Source organism: Nyctereutes procyonoides, unplaced genomic scaffold (genome assembly GCF_905146905.1).
Source record: "Nyctereutes procyonoides isolate TBG_1078 unplaced genomic scaffold, NYPRO_anot_genome, whole genome shotgun sequence".
Classification (NCBI taxonomy): Eukaryota; Metazoa; Chordata; class Mammalia; order Carnivora; family Canidae; genus Nyctereutes; species Nyctereutes procyonoides.
Window position 1 is genome coordinate 71,583,301 of NW_026575126.1, and position 24,199 is coordinate 71,607,499.

The following is a 24,199-nucleotide window of genomic DNA, read 5'->3' on the forward strand; positions in this document are numbered from 1 at the left end:
AAAAGTCTCGAAAAGTTGGAGAAAATAGAAACCCAGTTCCCTGGTTACTCCCTACACATAACCCCATGCTTTGCTGTCTCCATTTGCTTGCCTGTGCTAACCTATCCTGAGTAGTCTTTCCTTATAATCAGGGAAAATTTTCAAGGCCCAGCCTTGACTGCCACCTCTGCTGTAAGCATCCTGTGATCTCAAAGCTTTTTCTCTGGACCCTCACAGTTCTCTACCTTCTCTACCCATGGTGACAGGTGCTCCTGTCTACCTTCTCTACCATACTGTAAGCTCCTGAAAGGCAGAGACTTTTCTACCAGTTGTACCATATACACAAAGAACCCAGAATATACTTTTAACCAATATTTATAAAAAAAAAAAAAAAGCCATTTTCCAAGATAAGAGTAACTTAAGCATGGAAATCTGCTCCCTAAGTGCTCAACTTTTCCATACTCCAAAACGCTCATGTGCAAAATCCATTAAGCACTGTTGATTTTTTGTGCTTATTCATATTCAGCGCATTTAGTTAGCAGGCTATTTTTCTTAAAAATTCAAATGTGCATACGCATTGGGCCTACTGATACCCAGAGGCAGTGTTTTGAATTATTTGTGAATAACTTGCGGTCACCGCTTGACGATTCTTCTCTTTTTCTTCTCTAACCCTTATCCCATCAAGATTCTGGAATGTTGTTGAAGATGGCTAGCCTGGTTTCTTAGAATATCATTGAGAAGTGGTACTAAAGTACAAATCAACAAGAGAAGAGAATGGTTTCTATTACATCTTTTTCATCCTCCCACATGTTCTTTTGTGGGCCCCACTCCAGCACCCTCTATACGAAGCTTTAGGAGGTTCTATGTAGAGGTCTACTCCCTCACCAGTCTGTCTCCTGAGGGACAGAATTCCTGGCCTCCGTGTGATGACTCCACAATATCATGAATGTACTTAGTGCCAAGGAGCTGTATACTTTTAAGTGGTTAAAATGGTAAATCTTATGTTATGTATATTTTACCATAATATAAAAAAGTAAGAAAGAAAAAAACATTCATGAATGCCTCCTAAGGACCTGGAGCCATGGCAAACATACATTGGCTGAATTCCCTGTACACAGGGACAGAAATATAAATCAGACTACATGACAACTTCAAAGGGGGTCTCCAAATCATTTCTATCAGAAAATCTCTTTGTGGAAGTAAAATAATTGGTAGGCATTCAGCCAACACCCTACTAGCCCCTGCCTCCATGACCTTCAAGAATGAAGCACTCAAACAACAAGATGTATTTCAAATAGTTTAATTTTAAAAATATTCTATTCAGTGCTAAAATAGGTCTTCACTCACTGTTGCCCATTTCCATTTTCTTAAACTTTTTTGAACAAAAAATAAAATCACAAAGTTCAATTAAACATGCAGATTTCAAAGAAGAGGGAACTTTCTAGAAAGTCTGAGCTGAAGGAGTACTGTGGGGGATGGGTACTGTTGTCAGAACCTTAAATCCTTGCTGGGGCAGAGTCTGTGGCCGGAGGCAGGGGACTGTAGCAGGAGCAGGGGATATTGGGATAAAATGTACAGGTGAGAACAGGGAAAGCTCTATGTGTGCGTGTGTGTATTTGGTGAAGAGGATGGTTACAGCAGGGGACAAAGGACTGTCAGCAGCTGGAAAGCCCATGAGAGGCAGGATAACCTCAAGAATGGGCAGAAGTGCCAGGACAGCAGGAAACCTATACAAACTTTTCTGCCCTCTTGTAGAGAAGAGCCTTTCCCTTCCCTCCAAAGTCTCCACCAGGCCTTCTCCAACAGCAGCTTACAGGCTCCTAGCCCAATGGGAAAGTTCATAAACCTACAGTCTCCATTTAAGTTCAAGTAACTTAGGCCCTCTGTCCTCTAGAGGGTACCTTCCACATCTCTTTCCTCCTGTACAAGCGCCAGCAGCTCAGTCCAGAGGTTCTGGAGCAGAGACTGCTACCTGGAGGTGACAGATGAACCTTGGGACAGCTGATACTGGGGTGCAAAAAAGACATAAGTACTCCTTTTCTCAGGAGCAAGCAGACACAGGCGCCAGGGACAGGAAGATGATGCTACAACCCCAAGTCCTATGTCCAACCTTCCAGCCCATCCCAGAAGGCTCCTATGTGCAGGCTCTGGACCCCAGTGCTTGCCCTTACCCCAGCAACAAAGCACGCCCAGAACCAGAATGCAATAAATAGAGGCAGGGGGCCAGGAGGCAAAGGGCACCAGGATGCTGCTAGCTTTCTGATGCTGTCTGCGACACTGTGGGTTGGTCCACACAGAAGCGTTTCAGGGGTGGGGCACCTGAGTCTTCCTCTTCCTCAGCAACCTAGGAATAGTCAGAGTATGAAATTATAATAGGGTCACCCCTCTCTACCAGAACCTTCCCATTCCCCCTAATTACAGCCCAGAAACCCACCCCCAACCTTCCTGCAGACAGCATTTTCCCTTGCTGCCTCCCCCCATATTCAATGCTATAAGATCCAATTCACATCAACAGACTCCTTACTTTTTTTTTCTTTTTAGAAACTGGGAAACTGTGTTCTTACCTGTGTCTCTAGTGGAACTGGTTCTTCCTTCGTGAGGGTGGGAGGTTCATCAGCAACTTCTGAGGCAGGGAGGGAGGGCTCTGAAAAAGCAGCAAGGTCAGGGGTGCCTGGGTGGCTCAGTTGGTTAAGGAACCAACTCGATTTCGGCTTAGGGTTGTGAGATCGAGACCCATGTTGGGCTCCATGTGGAGCCTGTTTAAGATTCTCTGTCCTCCCCACCCCCCAACCGCAAAAGCAGTAAGATGAGTACAACTGCACAACCTCTCCTCCCCAGGCAGGAGACTCCTGCGGAATCTGCCTCAAGCTGGGGGAGCTTCCCTAAGAGCTAGGTGAAGGTACGTTGGTGAAGAACACCACCAGCTGGAGAATCAGTATATGTTATCAGAAGAAATGTGAAGGATACAATGCAAAGAGCATAATTTCTGAAGTCAGAAGGAGGGATACTGGACACATCCATTTCTACCGGTTATTAGCTATGCAATCTTGGACAAGCAGTTTAACCTTTCTAAGACTCCACTTCCTCATCTATACAACGGAGATAATACCTATTTCACAGAATTTTGTTGTTGTTGTTGTTTTTAAAGACTTTATTTATTCATGAGAGACACAGAAAGAGAAGCAGAGGCAGAGGGAGATACAGGCTCCCCACAAAGAGCCCAATGCAGGACCCGACCCTAGGACCACACCCTGAGCTGAAGGCAGACACTCAACTGCTGAGCCACCCCAGGCATCCCTATTTCATAGTTGTTTTTTTTTTTTAAAGATTTTATTTTTACTTATTTATTCATGAGAGACACAGAAAGAAAAAGAGGCAGAGACACAGGCAGAGGGAGAAGCAGGCTCCATGCAGGGAGCCCGATGTGACACTCGATCCCGGGTCTCCAGGATCATGCCCCGGGCTGAAGGCAGCGCTACACCGCTGAACCACCCGGGCTGCCCTTTCATAGGGTTTTTGAAAGAATTATACCAGGCATCAAATATGAAAAGTGCCTTACACAGAGTTTGGCGATCCATTATGTTGTTCGCTTTCTTCTTTCATTCCATGAGGGTAGAAAACACAACCCTTCCCCAGAAAAGCCCAAACCATTAACAAATGGTTCAAGACTGTCAGGCCCAGGGTACCTTCTCTAACCTTCTCCTCTAAAGAAGTAAACATCAAGAACACAGGCTTCTCCAGATGCTCATCCAGGGTCAACTGCAACTCACCCTCGAGGATCTCCTGGCCCAGAGTAGGGGGCTGGGAGTCATCTGTGCGGAAGTCAGAGGTGTGTGCTGGGCTCAGGGACTCACTCTGCTGGGGGCTGGGGCTTGAGTTGGTGCTGCTGTCCACCTTGAGTTGATAGACATCAGACACGGAACTCTGGTTGCTGTTTTCATCTGAAAACCAAACATGACAAAGGCAACAGCTGAGAGTAGTAATTTTTCTTGAGAGCAACTTGGTACAGAGCTGAGGGCTTGGTGTCTCCTTAGGCAGCCACAGTCACAACCAAATGTAATGATCACTGCTCAAGACATCCCCTGAGCCAAAGGCAAACAAACAAAGGCAGGGCAAATTATTAACAGTTTAAGTTGATTAAACATTTTCTTTCTCACATCATATTCTAAGCACCAGATCCAGCCAGAACCTTTAAGTTTATGCAACATTTATATCTCAGGAAGGTCAAGAGAGGCTTAGTAATCCTGTCTTTATTACTTACCAATTATAGTTTGGACCTGGTATTTTCTCCAGTGGGAAGGAGTGATGTAGCTGTGCCTCCCAACCTTTCTCACAACACAGGATGAAGAGAAAATGCTAAAATCTGCCTGGCATTCTTGGCTATCTCAAGGAGGACCTGGAGGTGGTCACACTCAGGCTCTACCTCAAGGACCAAGAAATTCACACCTGGGAAGGTCTGTCTGAAGGCTACAAGTCACCACCTAAGTTAAAAATTCAGGAGTCAAAAACTTGTTTGTCTCCCTCACCTGCAGCATCTGGTCAACAAATCTGGTCCATCCAACTGCTCTGACATCACTTATGTTCATTCCTTCCTCTCCTGCCACCTTAGGTCAGGCCTCATTATCTCTAGCCTGGCTTCCTGCAACAGCCACCTGACTGTCCTTTCTTCAGTCTCCTGTACTCACACCTGTGCTTCTCACTATTGCTGGAGTGATCATTCTAAATCCTTCAGTGGTTCTCTGCTGCCCAAAGGATATAATCCAAACTCCAGGGTTTCCCTGGGCAGGCACAGATGGCCCTATTGCAACCCACAAAATCTTTTGTGATATCTAAACTCACTGCCTGCTGTTCTAACACACACAAGCGTTGGCTCTGGCCAAGGGAACTAACCTAAGATCTGCTTCATGCACAGATGTCTGGTAGGACTTGCTCTTTCCAGTCTTCCTGGAAAGCCCCGATACATGCCACTGTTCAGCTCAAGCATCACTTCCTCCATGGAGCCCTGTGTTCCAGGCTCCCTTGGGTGGAAATGACTACTCTCTTTATTATGCTCCTGTTGTAACCTATGCACACCTACATTCATTATTTTATATGCCAATTTCCTTCCATAATACTCTGTGCAAGCAGGCTTTGTGGCTTACTTGTCCTGGGATCTCCAAGGCAACACACATTATCTGGCACATAGTAGGAGTTCATTAAATGTTCACTGAATGAAAGGGATGGGATGGTGCCCAGACTGAGGAAATGGAGCCTCCTATGTCTCCCAGAGCTTTGTGATTATTGGACACCCCACACATAGCTAGAAGACTGTTCCCTTGTATTCTCATTTCTCCATCATACTCATTACCTTAGCAGGCAGTGGAGAGGTAGGGAGGGGGAATACCTGCACACTCCCAGTCTCATTCCAAAGGGAAAATTGTACACCCTTTCTAGTCTTTACTTCTACAAAGATCAGGATCTTCTACCCTAAAACAGAGGCAGCATTTTACTACAAAAAGAATAAAGTTCCATTACTTCTAAGTTTAGGCAAACACTTCTCTGAGCATAGGCTTTCTTCAACAGGGCTGATAACTGCCTGCTTTACATCATAGGCTGAGGTAAGGATAAAAACAAGAAGTTCACTGCAAGTCCTTCTGAACAGCAGCCACCACACAAGTGTGAAGGTAGTCCTGGGCCTGCAGTGCCAACACAGGTGGGGCATTTACTGAAGACCGGTTCAGGAGGTGGAACTTTGCTCAAAGTGGAGAGGAGAGGCCCTGGCTTTGGGTGGCCTACTCTAAGACACTATCATTATCAAACATACAATATAAAGAAAAGAGCTTCTGATCCAGAAAGCCAGGACCTAACACAGTGTCTGTCACTTACTGGTTATGTACTTTGAGATACAGAACTTCACCTCTCTGAGCCTTGGTTTCCCTAAATAGAAAACGAAGTTCCAATCATCTACCTTGCAGGGTTGTTATGTGGTTTAAACAAAAAGATGATGTGAAGTGCCAGCAAGATACCAGCAGAACAGCAGGCACTGAAGTGACACATGGAACTATTCTTCTCATTCTTAATGGGTTCATCTAAGTGCTGCTTTTCCTGCAAGGAAGACATATGGATGCAACTCACCCTGGAATTCAAGAAGGAGAGAGGAATTGGCTGAGGCATCAGAGGGAAAGCCATTAGGTTCCCGGGCTGCTGAACTGTTCGATTTTGACTTTTCTTTCTAGAAAAGGAAAAAAAGAGGAATATGACAGAGCCAAGTAGGAGACCCACAGAAAGGGAGAAGGGTGCTATGTGAGACACCACAGAGGTCTGGATTAGGACTGAATAGGAATAATGACAACAGTGTGAAAATCCAGGAGCCAAAGAATAACAGAATCCTGGACGAGGTGTCCTCAAGCCTTGGTGTCTCTATCTTGTAAAATGGATCCTGCCAGCACTAATGTCATGACTCAGAAGTAAGGGGCAGATACACAGGCTTCCACTAGAGCTCCTGTGGTTCTCTTCTGCTTTCTACCCTGAGCAGAATGCTCTATCTCACCCTTCCCTATGTGGATGGATGAGAAATACAGAGTACTCATCTGAGAAGGATTCCTGTTTTCGTAGCACAGCAGGAAAAAGGGAAAGAATGGGCCTATGATTGGACCCAAGAAGAAGTCACTTTATATATAATATAAGCAGTGATAGGACCAATCAACCCATCCATTCAGAATGATCACCCGATGTCTACCTTTGCCTATAACATTTCCTTCAAACAGGATGTAGGTTACACACGTGAGGAAATCACATGCGAAGGTAAGCGCTAGCTTGCAACAAACAAGCCCAAAGGAAAGGAAATAAATCCATCCAAACATTTGCAAATGAGAGAATCCCAACAGCCAAAAGTTTAAATCTGGGTAATCTCAAATTTGCTAATTTATACATGTTTATTTATTATACACACATTTAATTTTTGTTATAACTTTCAATCCTCTCTTTGCAATGCATCAACTACACAAATTCATGCACCACTTTCCCTTCATTTTTCCCACATGCAGACATGATTTTAAAGCATTTACACTTCACATTTAACCACAGAAGCTGCATAAACACAATTTTTAAAAATGTATTTATTTAGAGAGAGCAAGCATGTGCTTGCGCGTGGGGAGGGGCAGAGTGAATGGCAGAGGGAAAAAGTGAGAGAGAATCCCAAGCAAACTCCACGTTGAGCACAGAGCCCAATACACCATGATCATGACCTGAGCCAAAATCGAGTCAGATGCCCAATCAACCAAGGCGTCCCCACTGAAAACTTTTAAATGTACACTACATGAAGTTTGTGCCAATTTTTTAAAAAGATTTTATTTATTTACTCATGAGAGAGGCAGAGAGAGAGACAGGCAGAGACATAGGCAGAGGGAGAAGCAGGCTCCATGCAGGAAGCCTGATGCGGACCATGATCCCAGAACTCCAGGATCACGTCCTGAGCTAAAGACAGACACTCAACCACTGAACCACCTAGGCGTCCCTAGTTTGTGCCAATCTACTCTCTCATCAGTTATATCTCACTTCCTTGATCCTTCCCACTTCACCAATTTGATCATTTCCAATTTTTCCTAATGTAGCAGGTCTATACTAGTACCTTAGAAGATGGCACATGACCATGGACCACTGGAGGGCAGATAAACTGAGAGGCCTCAGCAAACACTGTGAGAAGCCCTTGGGAAACACAAAGGGAAGAGGGTCCTGGGCAGAGATGGGGAGGGGATTTCTACCGGTGCTTCCTACCCCATTTTCATGCCCAAGAGATTTAACTGCCTGACCTTTGGCCCTTTTGGGTAATAGAACCACTAGGGCCAGGGCTGGATGAAAAATCAAGGATGACTCCAGAGCTCCCCTAACTTTCATCCACCAGTCCCCTGGGGCTGGCAATGACATGGAAGGATGGCGGCTCCCAGATAAAGGTAGCACTGAAGACTGGTACTAGAGAGTTCCCTGGGAGGCAGGGGAAGAGGGGGCAAGGGAAAGGCTGAATCCTGAAGCTCACTCAATAATCTGAATTCACTCAGAGGGAAACCAGAGCCTGGGGCTTATATCCTCCTTCAGTTAGGTATTGCTCGCCAAGGCAGCTCAGAGTCCCCAGGGAATAAAAAAGGAGTGCACAGAAAAAACTAACCAGACACTGCACCATTAAAGACAATAAACAGAACAAGCTATGCCAGAAGGAGACTAACAGAACACAAGAATTTAAATAAAACGTAAGTCTTGGGGCCTGGGTGGCTCAGTCAGTTGGGAATCCAACTCTTGATTTTGACTCAGGCCATGACCTCAGGGTCATGAGTCCCCCCCACCAACTTTGGGCTTGGCCTGAGTGTGAAGCCTGCTTAGGATTCTTTCTCTCCCTCTGCCCCTCTCCCCATCCCCAACTTGTGCCTGATGCTCTCCCTCTAAAAAAAAAAAAAAGAAAAGAAATTTTAAAAAGTCTTCTCAGAAAGATAAGGATGCTGGAAAGTTGTTTTGAAGAACCACCAATTGAGGAAATTTTGTATGAACAATTATTGAAAATAAAAATTATGTGAATGAGTCTAGTAGCAGAAATAGATACTGCTAAAAATGAGCAAAAATTGGACTGAGAAATCAGAACACGGAGAAAAGAATGAAGAGATGAAACAAGAGGAAAGGGAAAAAATAAAGAAGCTAGATATGAACACCACAGGATATTCTTACAGAAGTCCTAGGAGAACAAAGACAGGAAAGAAAGTCTAGAAGTTTCCCGCAATACAAGAGGACCACCTATGAAGAATCAAGAAGAATTAGTCTGACATTAGATTGCTCAATAGTAAAACCAGAAGCAAAACAATTGAGTAAGAGTTTCAAAATGCTGAAAGAAAATAATTTTGAACCTAGCATTCCAGATGTAGGTAAAATGATCAGATAAACATGAAAATGAAACAAAGGTTTTTTCAAGAGTAAGAAGATATTTTCAGAAAGTTTTCTCCACAAAAGCTCTCTTTAACAAAACTCTTGAAGGATACATTCCAAGAAAAGACATGAATCTAGGATAAACCAATAATAAACCAATAATAAATAGGTACAGTTAGTATATAATCAGTAACACTTACTTTGTCTAACTAAGCAATGACTAAAACAAGAAATATTTGTAAAAACTGAAATACATGAACTGAATATCTGATCTGAAATTCCAGCCAAAACTAAGGACAGGGTAGGGATGGAAGTGGGGGGAGGGGTGAAAGAGAAGTGGTTAAAAATGTGTCATGAGTATTACCAAGTTCCAAGGGTAAATGCAGATTTTTAAAGATTTTATTTATTTATTCATGAGAGACATACAGAGAGAGGCAGAGATATAGGCAGAAAGAGAAGCAGGCTGCAATGTGGGACTCAATCCTAGGACCCCAGGATCACAGCCTGAGCCAAAGGCAGATGCTCAACCACTGAGCTACCCAGGTGCCCTAAATGCAGATTTTGATAAGCTTCACACATTGACAGGGAAATATAGTAAGTATAAGTCTTATTAAGTTAGAGGTAGACAATAGAAAAATGAAAATACAGAACTTTCAAATCAACAAAGAAAAGTTTGTTTAGCCATCATGAGAAGAAGACAGAAAAGAAGAGCATATTATGGCAGAAATCCTTGTCCATATTAATAGAATTTTTAGGTGGTCACACTTCCCCAGCCTTCCTGGACCCTACATGTCATACAAGCTATTACAAACACACATAGCAAGTATACATGTCCTGAGGCAATTTCTAGGAGATTCCTACTAAAATTCATGAAAATCCCATCTGCCCATCCTTCCAATCCTCTGCTGTCTAGAGCCTAAATATGTAGAATGAATGGCTGGACCTTGACCTTGGAATACAAGGTCAAAACTAGAGCAGAGGAATGGGGAATTACTTAATGGGTATAGAGTTTAGTTTTGCAAGATGAAGAAGCCTGGAGAAACTGTACACTTAAACATAAAAAATAAAAAAATATACTGTACACTTAAAAAAATGGTTAAGATGGTAAATTTTATGGTACATATCCTTTATCATAATTTAAAATAAACTAAAATTAAGTCATTACTCTCTTAAAAAATTTAAAAAAAAAAAGGAGCAGAAAGGTTGGAAGAAGCCTGGGCCCTGGGGACTTCTGGAGATCCATAACGAGTCCTGGACTGCATGCTTCTATTCCTCTAAGAAAAAGAGTAAAATAAACTTCTTAAGCCATTGCTATTTTGAGTTTTCTGTCACCCACAGCAAAACCTAATGCTGATACACCCAATAAAAAAACACGAAACAGAATTCCAAGACATACCAATCAAACATAAATCAAAAGGAGACAGGGTAGAAATTATAATGTCAAAGTTGAATTTGAGGTGAAAAAGGGCTGGATATAAAGGACAAAGAAGGACATTACATGCTGGTAAAATGAATGACAGGTGAAGATGATATAATAATAATGGCACAATCATAAATACATCAAAAACAGAGCTTCAAACATAAAGTAACAAGTGACTCATCAGCCATGAAGAAGCAAACAAGTCAACAATTTCACACACCCTTCTCAGAATCAGAAACAGTTAAGACAAACATAAAAAAAAAAGCAAAGATACAGAAGATTTGAGTAACATAATAAATGCTTCAATTATTTAATTTCATATCTAGAGAGTATATTTTAATCACAAGTGAATGATCTGAAAATCATGTACCAGACAAGATCACCAAAAAAAGTTCCAATAATCCCAAGAACTAATATCCTACCAATTCAATAAAATCAGTACACCCATTTTTTAAAAGATTTTATTTATTTATTCATGAGAGACAGAGACAGGCAGAGGGAGAAGCAGGCTCCCTGCAGGAAGTCCGATGCAGGACTCTATCCTGGAACTCAAGGATCACACCCTGAGATGAAAGTAGACACTCAACCACTGAACCATCCAGGCGTCCCAATCAGTACACCAATTAAAAAGAAATAGTTCAAAAATAATCTAACACATCTAGAAATTAAAAATAATTATATTAAATAAACTTTGGATTAAAGAGGAAACCAAACCAAACTCTTAAAAAGAGTTTTAAGTTTATGAAAAACTTAAAACTTAATTACTCCCTCAAAACAAAAAACAAAAACCTTAATTACCCCACTGATGACATTCATACATGTCAAAATTTGGGAGATGACTAAAGTGAAATATACTTCATTTTTAATTAATCTCTATGTCCAACGTGGGCCTCAAACTCATGACCGTGAGATCAAGAGTTGCACGTTCTACCAAGTGAGCCAAGCAGGTGCCCCAAAAGCAAAGTATTTTTAAAAAAAGGGGGGGGTATCTGGCTGGTTCAGTCAGAGGAGCATGTGAGTCTTGATCTCAGGGTTGTGAGTTCAAGTCCTATGTTGGGCAGAGATTACTTAAATAAATAAAACTTTAAAAAATAAAAATAATTTTTTAAAACTAGAAAAAAAGGAAGTTCAATACAATAGGCTAGAAAAAGAACAGAGTAAACTCAGTAAAACAAAAAGGAAATAATGGCAAAAACTAATTAAATAGAGAACAAAGCAAACAAAAGATCAACAACAACAACAAAAAAGATCAACAAAAATTACAAGATTTTTAAAATAAAGGCTTTAGGAGAGACAATAAATCAGATCATATTATGGGAAAAACAACAAATAATTGTAAAAAAGGTAAAATAATTATCAATATAACGAAGACTTTAAGGTACATAATAATATGAATAACTAACTGCATACCAACACATGTGAAAACTCTGATCAGTGTTCAGAGGTACTGTTGGCATCTGAGCATCCCAATTAATTCCTCATTGTACAAAGACTGAGTCATGCACTACTAAAAGTTTAGCATTACTGGCCAACTGAAAAGTACCCTGCCTCATTTCTAAACACAACTGGAGAAATGAAGAATGCGGATGACCTAGCACTGAACCCTATTAAAGAACCAATGGCCTATTTGGAATGCATAGTTTCTAGGAAGTATATAAAATGCAGAATAAGTACAAAAAAAGGAAAAAAAAAAAGGAGAAAACCTAAATACATCAATCACCATTAAAGTTACCATGATGATAATCAACATCCCTCCACTAAAGGCCCAGAGAGTACTAAAGGTGACCTCTACCAAACTTCTTCATTTTATACTAGTTGTTCTAGAAATCAAAAAAGGGGAAATTGCCTAACTTGTTTTAGGAGGTGAATGTAATTTTAATATCATAACAAGGTAAAGATAGCATAATAAAAGAAAATTATAGACCAATTTAACTTATGAACCAGATGCAAATATCTTAAATGTAATATCTATGAATGGATTACTACATCCTACGGTGGGGGGGGAGAAAGCAGATCCAAGTAGAATATCTCTTAGGGATACAAGAATGTAAAAGTTTCAACATCAGAAATTTAGTAATATAATTCAGCATACTAATACATCACAGATGAGAGAAGGATAATTGCATGAATACTTCAGTAAATGCAGGAAAGGCAGCTGGATAAAGTCCAACATCTATCCATAATTTTTTTGTTTTTTTAAGATTTTATTTATTCATTCATGGGAGACACAGAGACATAGAAGGAGAAGCAGGCTCTCCACAGGGAGCCTGATGTGGGCTCAATCCCCGGACCTGAGATCCCCTAAGCCAAAGGCAGATGCTCAAGCACTGAGCCACTCAGGCATCCCTCTATTCATAATTTTTAATGAATCTTAGAAAAATAAAAAGAGAAGTGAATTGTTATTTTGATAAGGCTATCTTCCCAAGAGAGAAAATTCATCCTACTTAAATACAAAATACTGATGGTAAATAAAAGTTACTTTAGCCCAGGAGGAAAGTACAATAACAACAAAATGGAGAGCTCAAAATCAGATCTAGATATGAATACGGCACACAACAGAGATAACATCACAAATCAGTAAAGGATAAGTTATTTAGTAAATAGTAGTAGGGCAAATAGCTCTCTGTATGAAGGAAAATTAGAATTAGATCCTTATCTCCATCACTAAAGAAAAACAACACAAAACATAACAAGAGATGGAGATGTTCTTTATGATCATGCAATGCAGAATAATTTTGAAACAAGAATCAAAAAGCAAAAGCTGAGGTACCTGGGTGGCTCAGTTGGTTAAGCATCTGCCTTTGGCTCAGGTCATGATCCTGAGGTCCTGGGATGGAGCACCTCCTCCCAGCTCCCTGCTGCTCCCCCCCCCACCACCACTCCCTTTGCTTGTTTTCTCTCTCAAATCTTTACAAAAACAAACAAACAAAACAACCAAACAAAAAACCCACGAAAAACAAAAGCCATAAGAAAAAATTAATTTGACACAAAAAATTTAAAGGAATTAAAGGCTATTACTCACAGTTATTAGACAGGCAACGTGTCAGACAAAGGTATCTGCAATGTACAAAACTAACCAGAGTTTTTTGTACCTAGGATATTAACAAATAATCCATGCAAATCAGAAAGGGAAAGACAGGAAACCCAACATAAGCAAAAGAAATCAAAGAAGGTATTTATTTTATTTTTTATTTTTTTTATTTTTATTTTTTATTTTTTTGGTATTTAAATGGATAAAAAGGAAATCTGAATGGAAACCTGAAGAGATGAAGTCATTCACCTCATAAGTCATCAGAGAAATGTAAAATAAACAAAGAGATCTAGCCGACTGGCAGGGTTGGTAGTATCAACTGCTGGTGAAATAGAAATGTGAACCCCCTGGCACTCCTGGGGAAGTGTACTAACTACACTGGTGCAGCCCTAAGAGAGAGACTGGGCAGCAGTTAGAAAAAACAATTGGCATGTACACCTTAACAGCAATCTCACTCTTGGGCATTTATCCCAGAAGTCATCTCGAAGAATGGTTTAAGGGATGTCCATTGCAACCATCTGTGCTCCCAAAAAACTGGATGCAAACACACAGAAACACCCAAATTCAGACACTTGAAATATGGCAAAAGTGGCTCTACAAAGCAGGAAGAAAAGAACAGTCTTTTCAATAAATGGCGTTGGGACAAATGTACATCCAGGTGGAAAAAAATGAAAATTGGCCCATACTTCAAAATATACAAAAATCAATGCCAAGTGTGTTATAAATGAGAACTGAATAGAAGACTCTGTGGAAGATTATCTTTGTGGGCTCAAAGAAGGAAAAGATTTTACGACATTTAATAGTACTAACTTTAAAGGAAAAGATTAATTATTTTTGTCCGCATTAAAATTAACAACTTCTGTGACAAGGCAGCCTAAGTAAAGACAGTACAAAGGGAAGCCGTGGAACAGAAAAAGGTATGGATAGTATATAATCAAGAAAGGATTTGTTTGTCTAGAACACTGAGAATTCCTACAAGTCATAAGGAAAAAACAATCAAATGGACTTAAAGAGGCACTTCCTGAAACAGGAAATTGGAAAAGTTCAAGCCTAAACACTGAAAAGGTGCTCAATCTCATTAGTAATTACATAGTCACCAAATTGAAATCCCAAAATATCTTTACATGTAAGAAATAATAGCAACTGTTGATGAGGGTTTGGAGCTCTGAGAACTCTCCTGGTGGGAATACAAAATGGTACAATCACTCTGAGAAAGTTTAGCATTAGCTACTACTATAGTTCAATATACCCATACTCTCAAGACTCAGCAATTCCACTCCTCGGAGCAAATCCTAGGAAAACCCCCACATATGCTGACCCATAAACTGAGTAAGAACGTTCACCAGGAACATTGTTCCTATTACCCTAAACTGGGAACAACTCAAATATCCATCTACAGGAGGACCAGAGAGGTAAATCATGGTACAGGCCTATAATATTCCATATAGCAACGAAAAGGGACAAATGGTTCCAAAGACAACATGGATGAATTTCACAAACACAATGCTGAGCAAAAAAAGCAAGACACACAAAAATAGATCCTTTATAATGCCATTTACATAAAGTTAAAAGTGTTTACAAATGAATAGAGCAGTGATAAGAAAAGCAAAAGTAAGAGGGAGGCTTCCTCTGGCGAGGGAAGGGAAGCCAGAAAGAGTTAAACAGAGGCCTCTGGGGAAATGAGCAATGCTGTTTTTTGACCTGAGTGGTTTTTACAAGGGTACTAGCTTTATGTTTTTTCATTATACCATATTATGTTTTATATATTTTTCTGTATGTGTCTTCTATTTGAACTTTTTGAAAACAATTACGGAAAAAAAGTTGGGAGACCATCTCAGTGTTTATCACTCAGGGAAGGTATAGATGAATGTGGTCACTGCATATAAAAGAATACAACATAAAATTCAAAGGTAGTAACTCTATTTACAATTATAGAAACATGGATAGTTCTCAAAAACAAGGTTGAACAAAAGAAAAGAAATGGGTTTTTAGTACAATGCTCTATAAATTTTAAAGAGCAAACATGATACAATGCTATGTATTTTTCTTTAAAGATTTACTTATTCGAGATAGAGTCAGAGATATCACACTCACCACAGCATGAACAGGAGGGGAAAAGGGAGACAGAGAGAGAATCTGAAGCAGACTCTACAATGAGTGCAGAGCCTGACATGGGGCTCAATCTCACAACCCAAAACCAAGAGCTGGACACTCAACCAACTACACCATCCAGGTACCCCAAAGCCATGTATTTTTCAAGAATACACAAATATCCATATAAACCCACAGAAAAGGAATCAGAAAAGTATAGATACATATAAAACACAGGGCACTTGGGTGGCTCAGCGATTGTCTGCCTTTGGCTCAGGTCATGATTCCAGGGTCCTGGGATCGAGTCCCACATCGGGCTCCCCACAGGTAGCCTGCTTCTCCCTCTGCCTATGTCTCTGTCTCTCTCTGTGTCTCTCATGAATAAATAAAATCTTAAAAAAAAAAAAAAAACAGCCATCCATATAAGTCCATGGAAGAGGAATTATAAAAGTATATATACATATAAAACACATACAATAGACTATATAGTGAACAGCTATTCAGATAAGAGCAAGTTAGCAAATTTTTTCTCACAGGGCCAGATAAATACTTTAGGCTTTGCAAGCATTTAGGTCTTATGGCAACTACTCAATTCTGCCATTATAACTCAAAAGCAGCCACAGACAATAAGGAAACCAATGTGCATAGTTGTATTCCAAACTGACAATCACAAGGAGCAGGCCTGCATCGTGGTTCATCAAGCCTTGAAAAAAAGGAACAGGTTAAGGAAAGGGAATAAAGGAGGGAAATAATAGTAAGACAGACTTTGCATGGATCAACCACAAAGGGTGCCATGAACTACTTTCAACTCAATTTTGGGGAATAAATTCCTTTATAATTAAGAGACAATGAAGGAAAGAACAAAAGGAAGTGAACAGTACCTTTTTGTTGTTTTGATTTTCTTCCACACTTACCTCCTTGCTGTCTGTCACAGGAACCCATTTAAATATCCTAAGAGATGTGTCACCCACAGTCACCCACTTTTTCTCCCTGAAAGAAAGACACTTCTTAAAACCAATAAATAACGAAAGATATTTCGTTCATAATGTGATTTTCTACCTCTCAGATCATTCCTTCAGTCTTTCAAAATAATTTTTATTTTTATTTATTTTTAATTTTTTTAATTTATTTTTGATAGTCGCACAGAGAGAGAGAGAGAGAGAGAGAGAGAGAGAGAGAGGTAGAGACACAGGCAGAGGGAGAAGCAGGCTCCATGCACCGGGAGCCCAACGTGGGATTCGATCCTGGGTCTCCAGGATCGCGCCCTGGGCCAAAGGCAGGCGCTAAACCGCTGCGCCACCCAGGGATCCCTCAAAATAATTTTTAATTTAAGTTTATTTATTTTAGTGATCTCTATACCCAACGTGCGGCTTGAGCTTACAACCTCAAAATCAAGAGTCACGTGGTCTTCCAACTGAGCCAGCCAGGTTCCTCAGGTTTCTTCAATCTTGAATGTCTTCTAAACTTCCTTTCCAGGGACGCCTCGGTGGCTCAGCAGTTAAGCATCTGCCTTCAGCTCAGGCCCTGATCCTGGGTCTGGGGTTTGAGTCCTGCATGGGGCTTCCTGAGAGGAGCCCACTTCTCCCTCTGCCTATGTCTCTGCTTCTCTCTCTGTGTCTCTCATGAATGAATAAATAAAATCTTTAACAAATAAATAAACTTCCTTTCCATCAAATTACACATTAAAAAAAATGTTTTATTTATTTGACAGAGAGAGAGAGCATAAGCAGGAGGAGCAGCAGGCAAAAGGAAGGGAGACAGAAAGAGAAACAGGCTTTCTGCCTGACAGGGGGCTCAATCCCAGGACACTGGGATCATGACCCGAGCTGAAGGCAACACTTAACTGACTGAATCACTCAGGTGACCCTGTACCTTACCTTTCGATGCAAAATCATCACTTCCAGAAAGACTTCTCTATCAAATTCCTTTGGCTCTGAATCTTCTGCTTGCCTTTTCTCAGTGTACCAAAGCCCTTTTTATCTTACTGACTACACTCATATCAAGTACCAGCACATTTTCACACTCAGGTATCTACCAAGCATTACTTTATTTTACAAAAATTAATTGAATTCCACTGATATTTATAAAGCCCTATTAAACAAGGCCCTGCAAGGATCCCTGGGTGGTGCAGCGGTTTGGCGCCTGCCTTTGGCCCAGGGCACGATCCTGGAGACCCGGGATCGAATCCCACATCGGGCTCCCGGTGCATGGAGCCTGCTTCTCCCTCTGCCTATGTCTCTGCCTCTCTCTCTCTCTATCATAAATAAATGAAAATTGAAAAAAAACGAAAACAAAAAAACAAGGCCCTGCAGAAGATAAAGAACATGTAAGATATGGACCCTCACAGGAGCACATAGCAATAAAAAACTCAACAAGGACATTGTTGTGACACATCAAAGTGATAAGGAAGCAGAGAAAAAGGCTGAAAGATGGTAAGGCAGGGCTATGGAAGGAGAATTCCTAGGTCTCCTGTGGAACTCCAGGTTGAAACACAATTCCATTCAGAAATAATCGCAGGCGCAGAACACGATGCTTCCAAGTCTTACACTAGTTTCTGGAAGAGATTGAAGACGGAGCCACGCAAAGACTGCTTTAAGGTTTTGTCTTACAGGTAAAGTTACTTTTGAGGTAAGCCTTAAAAAAATTAAGCCTTGGGCAGCCCTGGTGGCTCAGCAGTTTAGCACCGCCCTCAGCCCAGTGATCCTGGAGTCCCGGGATCGAGTCCCACGTCGGGCTCCCTGCACGGAGCCTGCTTCTCCCTCTGCCTGTGTCTCTGTGCCTCTCTCTCATGAATAAACAAATAAAATCTAAAAAAAAAAAAAATTAAGCCTTAAAAGAATTAAGCCTCGGGGCACCTGGGTGGCTCAGGGGTTGAGCATCTGCCTTTGGCTCAGGTGATGATCCCAGGGTCCTGGGATTGAGTCCCACATCAGGCTCCCCACAGGGAGCCTGCTTCTCCCTCTGCTTATGTCTCTGCCTCTCTGTGTCTCTCATGAATAAATAAATAAAATCTTTAAAAAAAAATTAAGCCTAAAAAAAAATTTCCCCCAGTTTTGGGGGAATGCAAGTGACATTCTTGAATAAGGATTAGATTATGGACAAGCAGAGCTGGGGAGCCTGAAGAATGACTTGTCAAAGTTTCAAATCCAAATGTGAGGTTACAGAAAAGCAAAAAAAGCAAGTGTTGTGACTGCTGATACTGATGATGCCGTTCAACAAACAGAAAGAAGAATCAACTACAGACTTCGCAAACTGAAATTAATTCCTGGACTGACCACTCCACTTCCTCATGATCCTGTGCTAGACCTTGGGCACACAGGCAGCAAGATGTACAGTCCCTGCCCTCACAGAGCCTCATTCCAATTGGAAACAGAAATCAAACAACTCATTTCATAGTTGCTTAATCATTAGACTTAACCACATCAAACTGCCACTTCAGTTAAGTTAAAAAGTCAAATATAGGAAATGTCTTATTATTCAATCTAATACAATTGTGGAAAGTTCTATGAAGGGGACCTGATTTAGACTAGGAATCTTAAAAGGTGTCCCTTGAGAAAGCAATTTTTGTGAGTAGTTAACTGGTCAAAGAGAGAGTAGTTAACTAGTCAAGGAGGAAAAGGTAGATGATACCAGGCTTCCTGTGGCTCCCGCTGAAAGATGGCAAGCCACACGGGGAAAGAGGGCAGTCTGAGCCAGTCCAGTGAGGCAGGAAGACCATCTTTGGTCTTTAACCTAAGAGCAAGAAGAGGTCACTGAAGCATTGTTTCTACAGCAGGGGAATGCTATGATAACATTTACACTGAAAAGTGAAATCACTCTGAGTGCAATGTGATGAACGGACTGGGTAATGAGAGTTGAAGAAAGCCAAGAGTTCCAGATGAGAAAAGATGGTCGTCTGGCCAGACTGCTGGGGCTGGGGGTCGGCGTTCAGCAGAGATGGCCAGAAGAAAAAGAAAGGTGTGCTGATTCTTAGGTTTCACCAAAAAACAAACAAACCCCAACCCTAGGAGGATTAGATTTGGAGGGGAAAAAATCATTAATTATTTAATATATATGAATCTCAACTACATATAAAGCTCTTATATATAAAGAAATAAGGAGGGGCAGCCCCGGTGGCCCAGCGGTTTAGCGCCGCCTTCAGCCCAGGGTGTGATCCTGGAGTCCCGGTATCGAGTCCCACATCAAGCTCCCTGCGTGGAGCCTGCTTCTCTCTCTGCCTGTGTCTCAGCCTCTCTCTCTCTCTGTCATGAATAAATAAAATCTTAAAAAAAAAAAAAAAGAAGGAAGGAAGGAAGGAACGAACGAACGAACGGACTTGTGAGGGAGGGGGATCCCTGGGTGGCTCAGCAGTTTAGCGTCTGCCTTTGGCCCAGGGCGTGATCCTGGAGTCCGGGGATCGAGTCCCACGTCGGACTCCTGGCACAGAGCCTGCCTCTCACTCTATCATAAATAAATAAATCTCAAAAAAAAAAAAAAAGGAACTTGTGAGGGAAACGAAGAGACACGCAAAAAACAGAAACAACACCTGAAGTAATGATGCCCCTGGAGTGGATAGAGGTCTCTGGAAGGAAGGCTAACCCCTACCTGGGCTTTAAAACTATTACTAGCAGTCGGCCAGATTAAGACTCAAGAAGTTGGAGCAAACAGTTGGCTGTTAAGCTTTTAATGTGATGATGCATCGAAGTTCCTGATACAAAACAGGCGGCCAACCGGCCCTGCAATGAACATCACACAAGCCGTTTCCAAATGAGGGTAGGTCTCGACGACTGCTTTATCAACAGCACGCAGCACCGAGGAAAAACAGCCTACCCAGCTGGCTGCGAGCGGGCCAGTGCACTGGGGGAAAGGCGGGTTTTGATTCCCTTGACCACGGCTACTCCCGTGGCAAGTAGGTTTAGCGAGCAGCTCTCACCAAACTTAAAACGAGTTAACACGTACAGCGCTCGGCCTGGCTGGCGGGAAACCCCCACAGATTGTCAGCTATCACGCCGGGCAGCTCAGAAGCAGCAAGGCTCCCGAGACCGCCGGGTGGGGCGCGGCGCGCGAACGAGGCCACGCAGCCACCACGACGGCCGGAAGCCCGCAGCCCCTCCGGGAGACGCGCGGCCCTCGGGCAGGTGGGCGGGCCCGCGAGCCGGGCGACCCCCTGATTGGCGGCAGCCGGCGCGCCCTCTGACCTCACGCCGACGCGAGCTGCACCCTCCTCCCGCCTTCTCCCGCTCCCCCCTCCCCCCAGCGCCTGCCGGTCGGCGCCCACCCCGCCAGCCAGTCTCGCGCTCCTCTGGGCCTGGGCTGGCGACCCCGCCGGCACCCTCGGGTCCGGCCCCTCACCATTTCCGCACTTTCTCGATGGCCGCCATCACCTTCTTGATGTCGTCCTTGGCCCGGCTGCGGGTCTCTGCCCGGACCGACCGGCCCGACATGGCGGCAGCGGGAGCGGCGGGGGCCGGGGCACTGCTCCCAAGACACAGGGAATCGCGCGCCTCACGCACCGCCGCCCGCCCGCCGCAGCAGCGTCACCGCAGCCGTCGCCCCCTCCGTGCGCGCGTGCGCGAGGAAGCGCGCGCACCCGCCCGCCTCTTGGGGCTCGAGGCCTCAGCGCGCCTGCGCGCCCCGCCCCGGGCGGCCCTCTCTGGGCGCCCCAGGAGTCTCCCCTCTGCCCCCGTGCAGGCCGCGGTTCCCGAAGAGCGGCGGCACGTGCTGCGGGCAAGGCGAGGTGCGAGGCGCTGCCCGTGGGCTCCCTTTCAGGGTTTGGAGGTCGGCACCTTTGCCCTCTTGCCGTGGTTGCTGCCTTTAGCTACGTTTTATGCATTTGACCCGAAAGGGTGCACGGTTCTGTTGCCTCTCCTCTCCAGCTCCCTTGCTTTCCGGATAGTACTGTTGTGCTCTAACCACAGAATCTCACACCTTTCTTCAGTATATTCTCCTAACTTTTGGCACACCGGCTCCCTTCCTGGAATTCTCATCACTTTACCTGTGAACTGACCGCGTAGTCTACTAACATCCAGATCCAACTCAGAGAAGCCTTCCCCTGCTATCCTCAGGTTCCGCTTAGCACTCTACATCACTGTCTGATTTAATCCTGCAGTCGTTAACTGAGTGGTGCTTGCGTTCTGCAAGGCTACGTGGTCAATGCTGAGGACAAAACCTGGGTTTTTGCCTTCTAAGAGCTTCCAGTTTAGAACATCCAGACCAGAAAACAGGCCTTTTAAATGCCATTTTATAAATGATAGGCCAAAGTAGTCCTAATCTAAATAAGGGGTGTCCAGAGGCTTCCGGGAAAATATAACCTTGAAGTCGACCTCTGAAAACAGGATACAAGTGCAACTGATCCAAGACATGTGTCCACACATTGTAGAACATGCTCAATAAATATTTGGGTGAATGTTGAATTTTGAAAGCAGCTTCTTTGCTCTCCATCCCCTCCCCCATATTTATTGATGCCTGCGGTATTTAGGGAGGCTTCATAGAGTAACAGCCTCAGGAGACATAAAGTAAGCAGGTGACAGTTTGCATTGATTGATTGGCAGTGGTTACTTCTCTCACCTCTAGAGAAACCTCCTTCTGTATGCCTCAGAAAAATGCCTAGCTAACTCGAACTCGACACAGCCTCTGACTATGTTCAGGCATTCATGACTAACATCACGATTTGATAAGCATATGCTGTCTTGCTAATGAGAAGCCTGGGAATAGCATCTGCCTGACTGAGGACTGGAAGAGCTGAACCAGCATGTGGAGAGAAGGGATGATTCTAGAACTAATGGGATCAGAGGTGGCCTGTTTCTCAAGCCGAACTGATCCAAAATAACTCATTGCAAGTGCTGCCTGAGCACCTGTTATATGTCCTAGAGCATGTAGGCCACTGTGATGCCAAGATGAGTAAGACACACTCCCTGCCCTTGAGGTGAGGATAAAGAAAGCAGAAGAAAAAACACAAGGCAGAACATGCATGCCAGGTGTCATGAAAGAGGCCAGCTTTCTAGGATTCTCCCAATTCTGTTCACAGATCCCGCTGGTGCAAGTACACAGCTTAACAACCCCTGGCAGTGGGCAGCCCCGGTGGCACAGCGGTTTGGCGCCGCCTGCAGCCCGGGGTGTGATCCTGGAGACCTGGGATCAAGTCCCGCATCGGGCTCCTTGTATGGAGTCTGCTTCTGCCTGTGTCTCTGCCTCTCTCTGTGTGTGTGTTTCTCATGAATAAATAAATAAATCTTTAAAAAAAAAAAAACAACCCCTGGCAGTTATGTCTAACTTCTCTCTCCCCTTTGTCTAAGTGCTGGCCAGCCTCCCCTCTGAGTTTCTTGCCTATAGCTTCTTTCTACTCCAAGGCCCACTGCTCCTTCCAGCAGTGCACTAGCATCCTGCACCCAGCTGTCCTCTAGCCAGTCATCCACCTTCCTCAGGCCATCCCCTGTTCTGAACACTCCATGATCTCCCTGTTTTCTGCCCACATCTGTCCACCTAGCCCTATTCCCTACCTCATCTCTCCTGGAGCTCTCTCTACATAAGAGAATGATCAAAGTGGGCACCTACCAACTACTCCCCAGGGGCCACACAAATGCCCTCTGTTGACAACCTTTTCTTTAAAAAAAAAAAAAAAGTTGCAGCTTGGGGTGTCTGGGTGGCCCAATTGGTTAGGTGTCTGACTCTTGATTTCAGCCCAGGTCATGGTCTTGGGGTCTTGGGATTGAGCCCCATGTCAGACTCTGTGCTGAGTGGGGAATCTGCTTAATGATTCTCTCTCCCTCTGCCCCTCCCCCTGCTCACATATGTACACGCTCTCAAATAAATAAATAAATCTTTAAAAAAAATTTTTTTAAATGCATCTTGACATTTTCTAGATGAAAACCCTGTGCTAGATGCTGAGGGGGATAACAAAGATGACCCAATCAAGACCTCTGCTTTGGGCAATTTGCATTCAAGGCAGTGACTTCCCCTCTCAGAGTAAAAGAGAACGTGGCCTAGAGTGCCCCACCAGGTCCCATATCTCCTTGCATTAATTCTTTTTTTTAAAGATTTTATTTATTTATGCATGAGAGACACACACACACACACAGAGGCAGAGACACAGGTAGAGGGCGAAGCAGGCTCCATTCAGGGAGCCCAACGTGGGACTTGATCCCGGGTCTCCAGGATCACACCCCGGCTGAAGGTGGCGCTAAACCGCTGAGCCACCCGGGCTGCCCTCCTTCATTTAATTCTGACCTCACCTCCTATAACTATACTCATTGCTGTCTCTGCTCCAACTATACTGCCCTTCTTTGCTCATCTGAAGACACCTAGTAAAGTTCTTGCCTCAGGGCCTTTGCACTGCAGGCCCCTTTACCTGAAACACCCATCCCATATGTATTTCATGGCTCACTCTCACATCCTTCAGGTCTTTTTTTTTAAGATTTTATTTTATTTATTCATGAGAAACAGAGAGAGAGAGAGAGAGAGAGAGAGAGAGAGAGACAGAGACACAGGCAGAGGGAGAAGCAGGCTCCATGCAGGGAACCCGATGCGGGACTCGATCCCAGGACCCCAGGATCATGACCTAAGCCAAAGTCGGATGCCCAACCGCTGAGCCACCCAGGCATCCCCTCCTTCAGGTCTTTACTCAAATGTTACCTTCTCAATGAAGCCTTTCCTAGCCCCTTTCAAAGAATGTAGTATCTATCCTCCCACATACTCTAGATCCCCCTTCCACAATTTATTATTCTCCAGAGCATTCATCACCCCCTGAAATGCTATTTTTCTTGTCTCTCTTGCTTATTAGCTACCCTCTTTTTTTTTTTTTTTTTTTATTT

The 24,199-nt window shown here is 43.3% G+C and overlaps 1 protein-coding gene across 2 annotated transcripts; it reads right to left on the reverse strand.

Moving 5' to 3' along the window:
* Positions 1–1,263: 1,263 nt before the first annotated feature.
* On the reverse strand, positions 1,264–20,951 carry BCL7B (BAF chromatin remodeling complex subunit BCL7B). 2 transcript variants are annotated; one of them, XM_055341022.1, is made up of 6 exons: positions 20,742–20,951; positions 16,325–16,400; positions 6,094–6,190; positions 3,750–3,920; positions 2,544–2,623; positions 1,264–2,323 (listed from the first exon to the last, which is right to left on the reverse strand). In XM_055341022.1, exons 1-6 carry the CDS (start codon positions 20,831–20,833, stop codon positions 2,231–2,233), a joined length of 609 nt encoding a protein of 202 aa, XP_055196997.1. In that variant the 5' UTR covers positions 20,834–20,951; the 3' UTR covers positions 1,264–2,230. The 2 variants fall into 2 exon arrangements, with proteins under 2 accessions (XP_055196997.1, XP_055196998.1); XM_055341023.1 differs by having other exon boundaries at positions 16,325–16,417; positions 20,742–20,858.
* Positions 20,952–24,199: the final 3,248 nt, after the last annotated feature.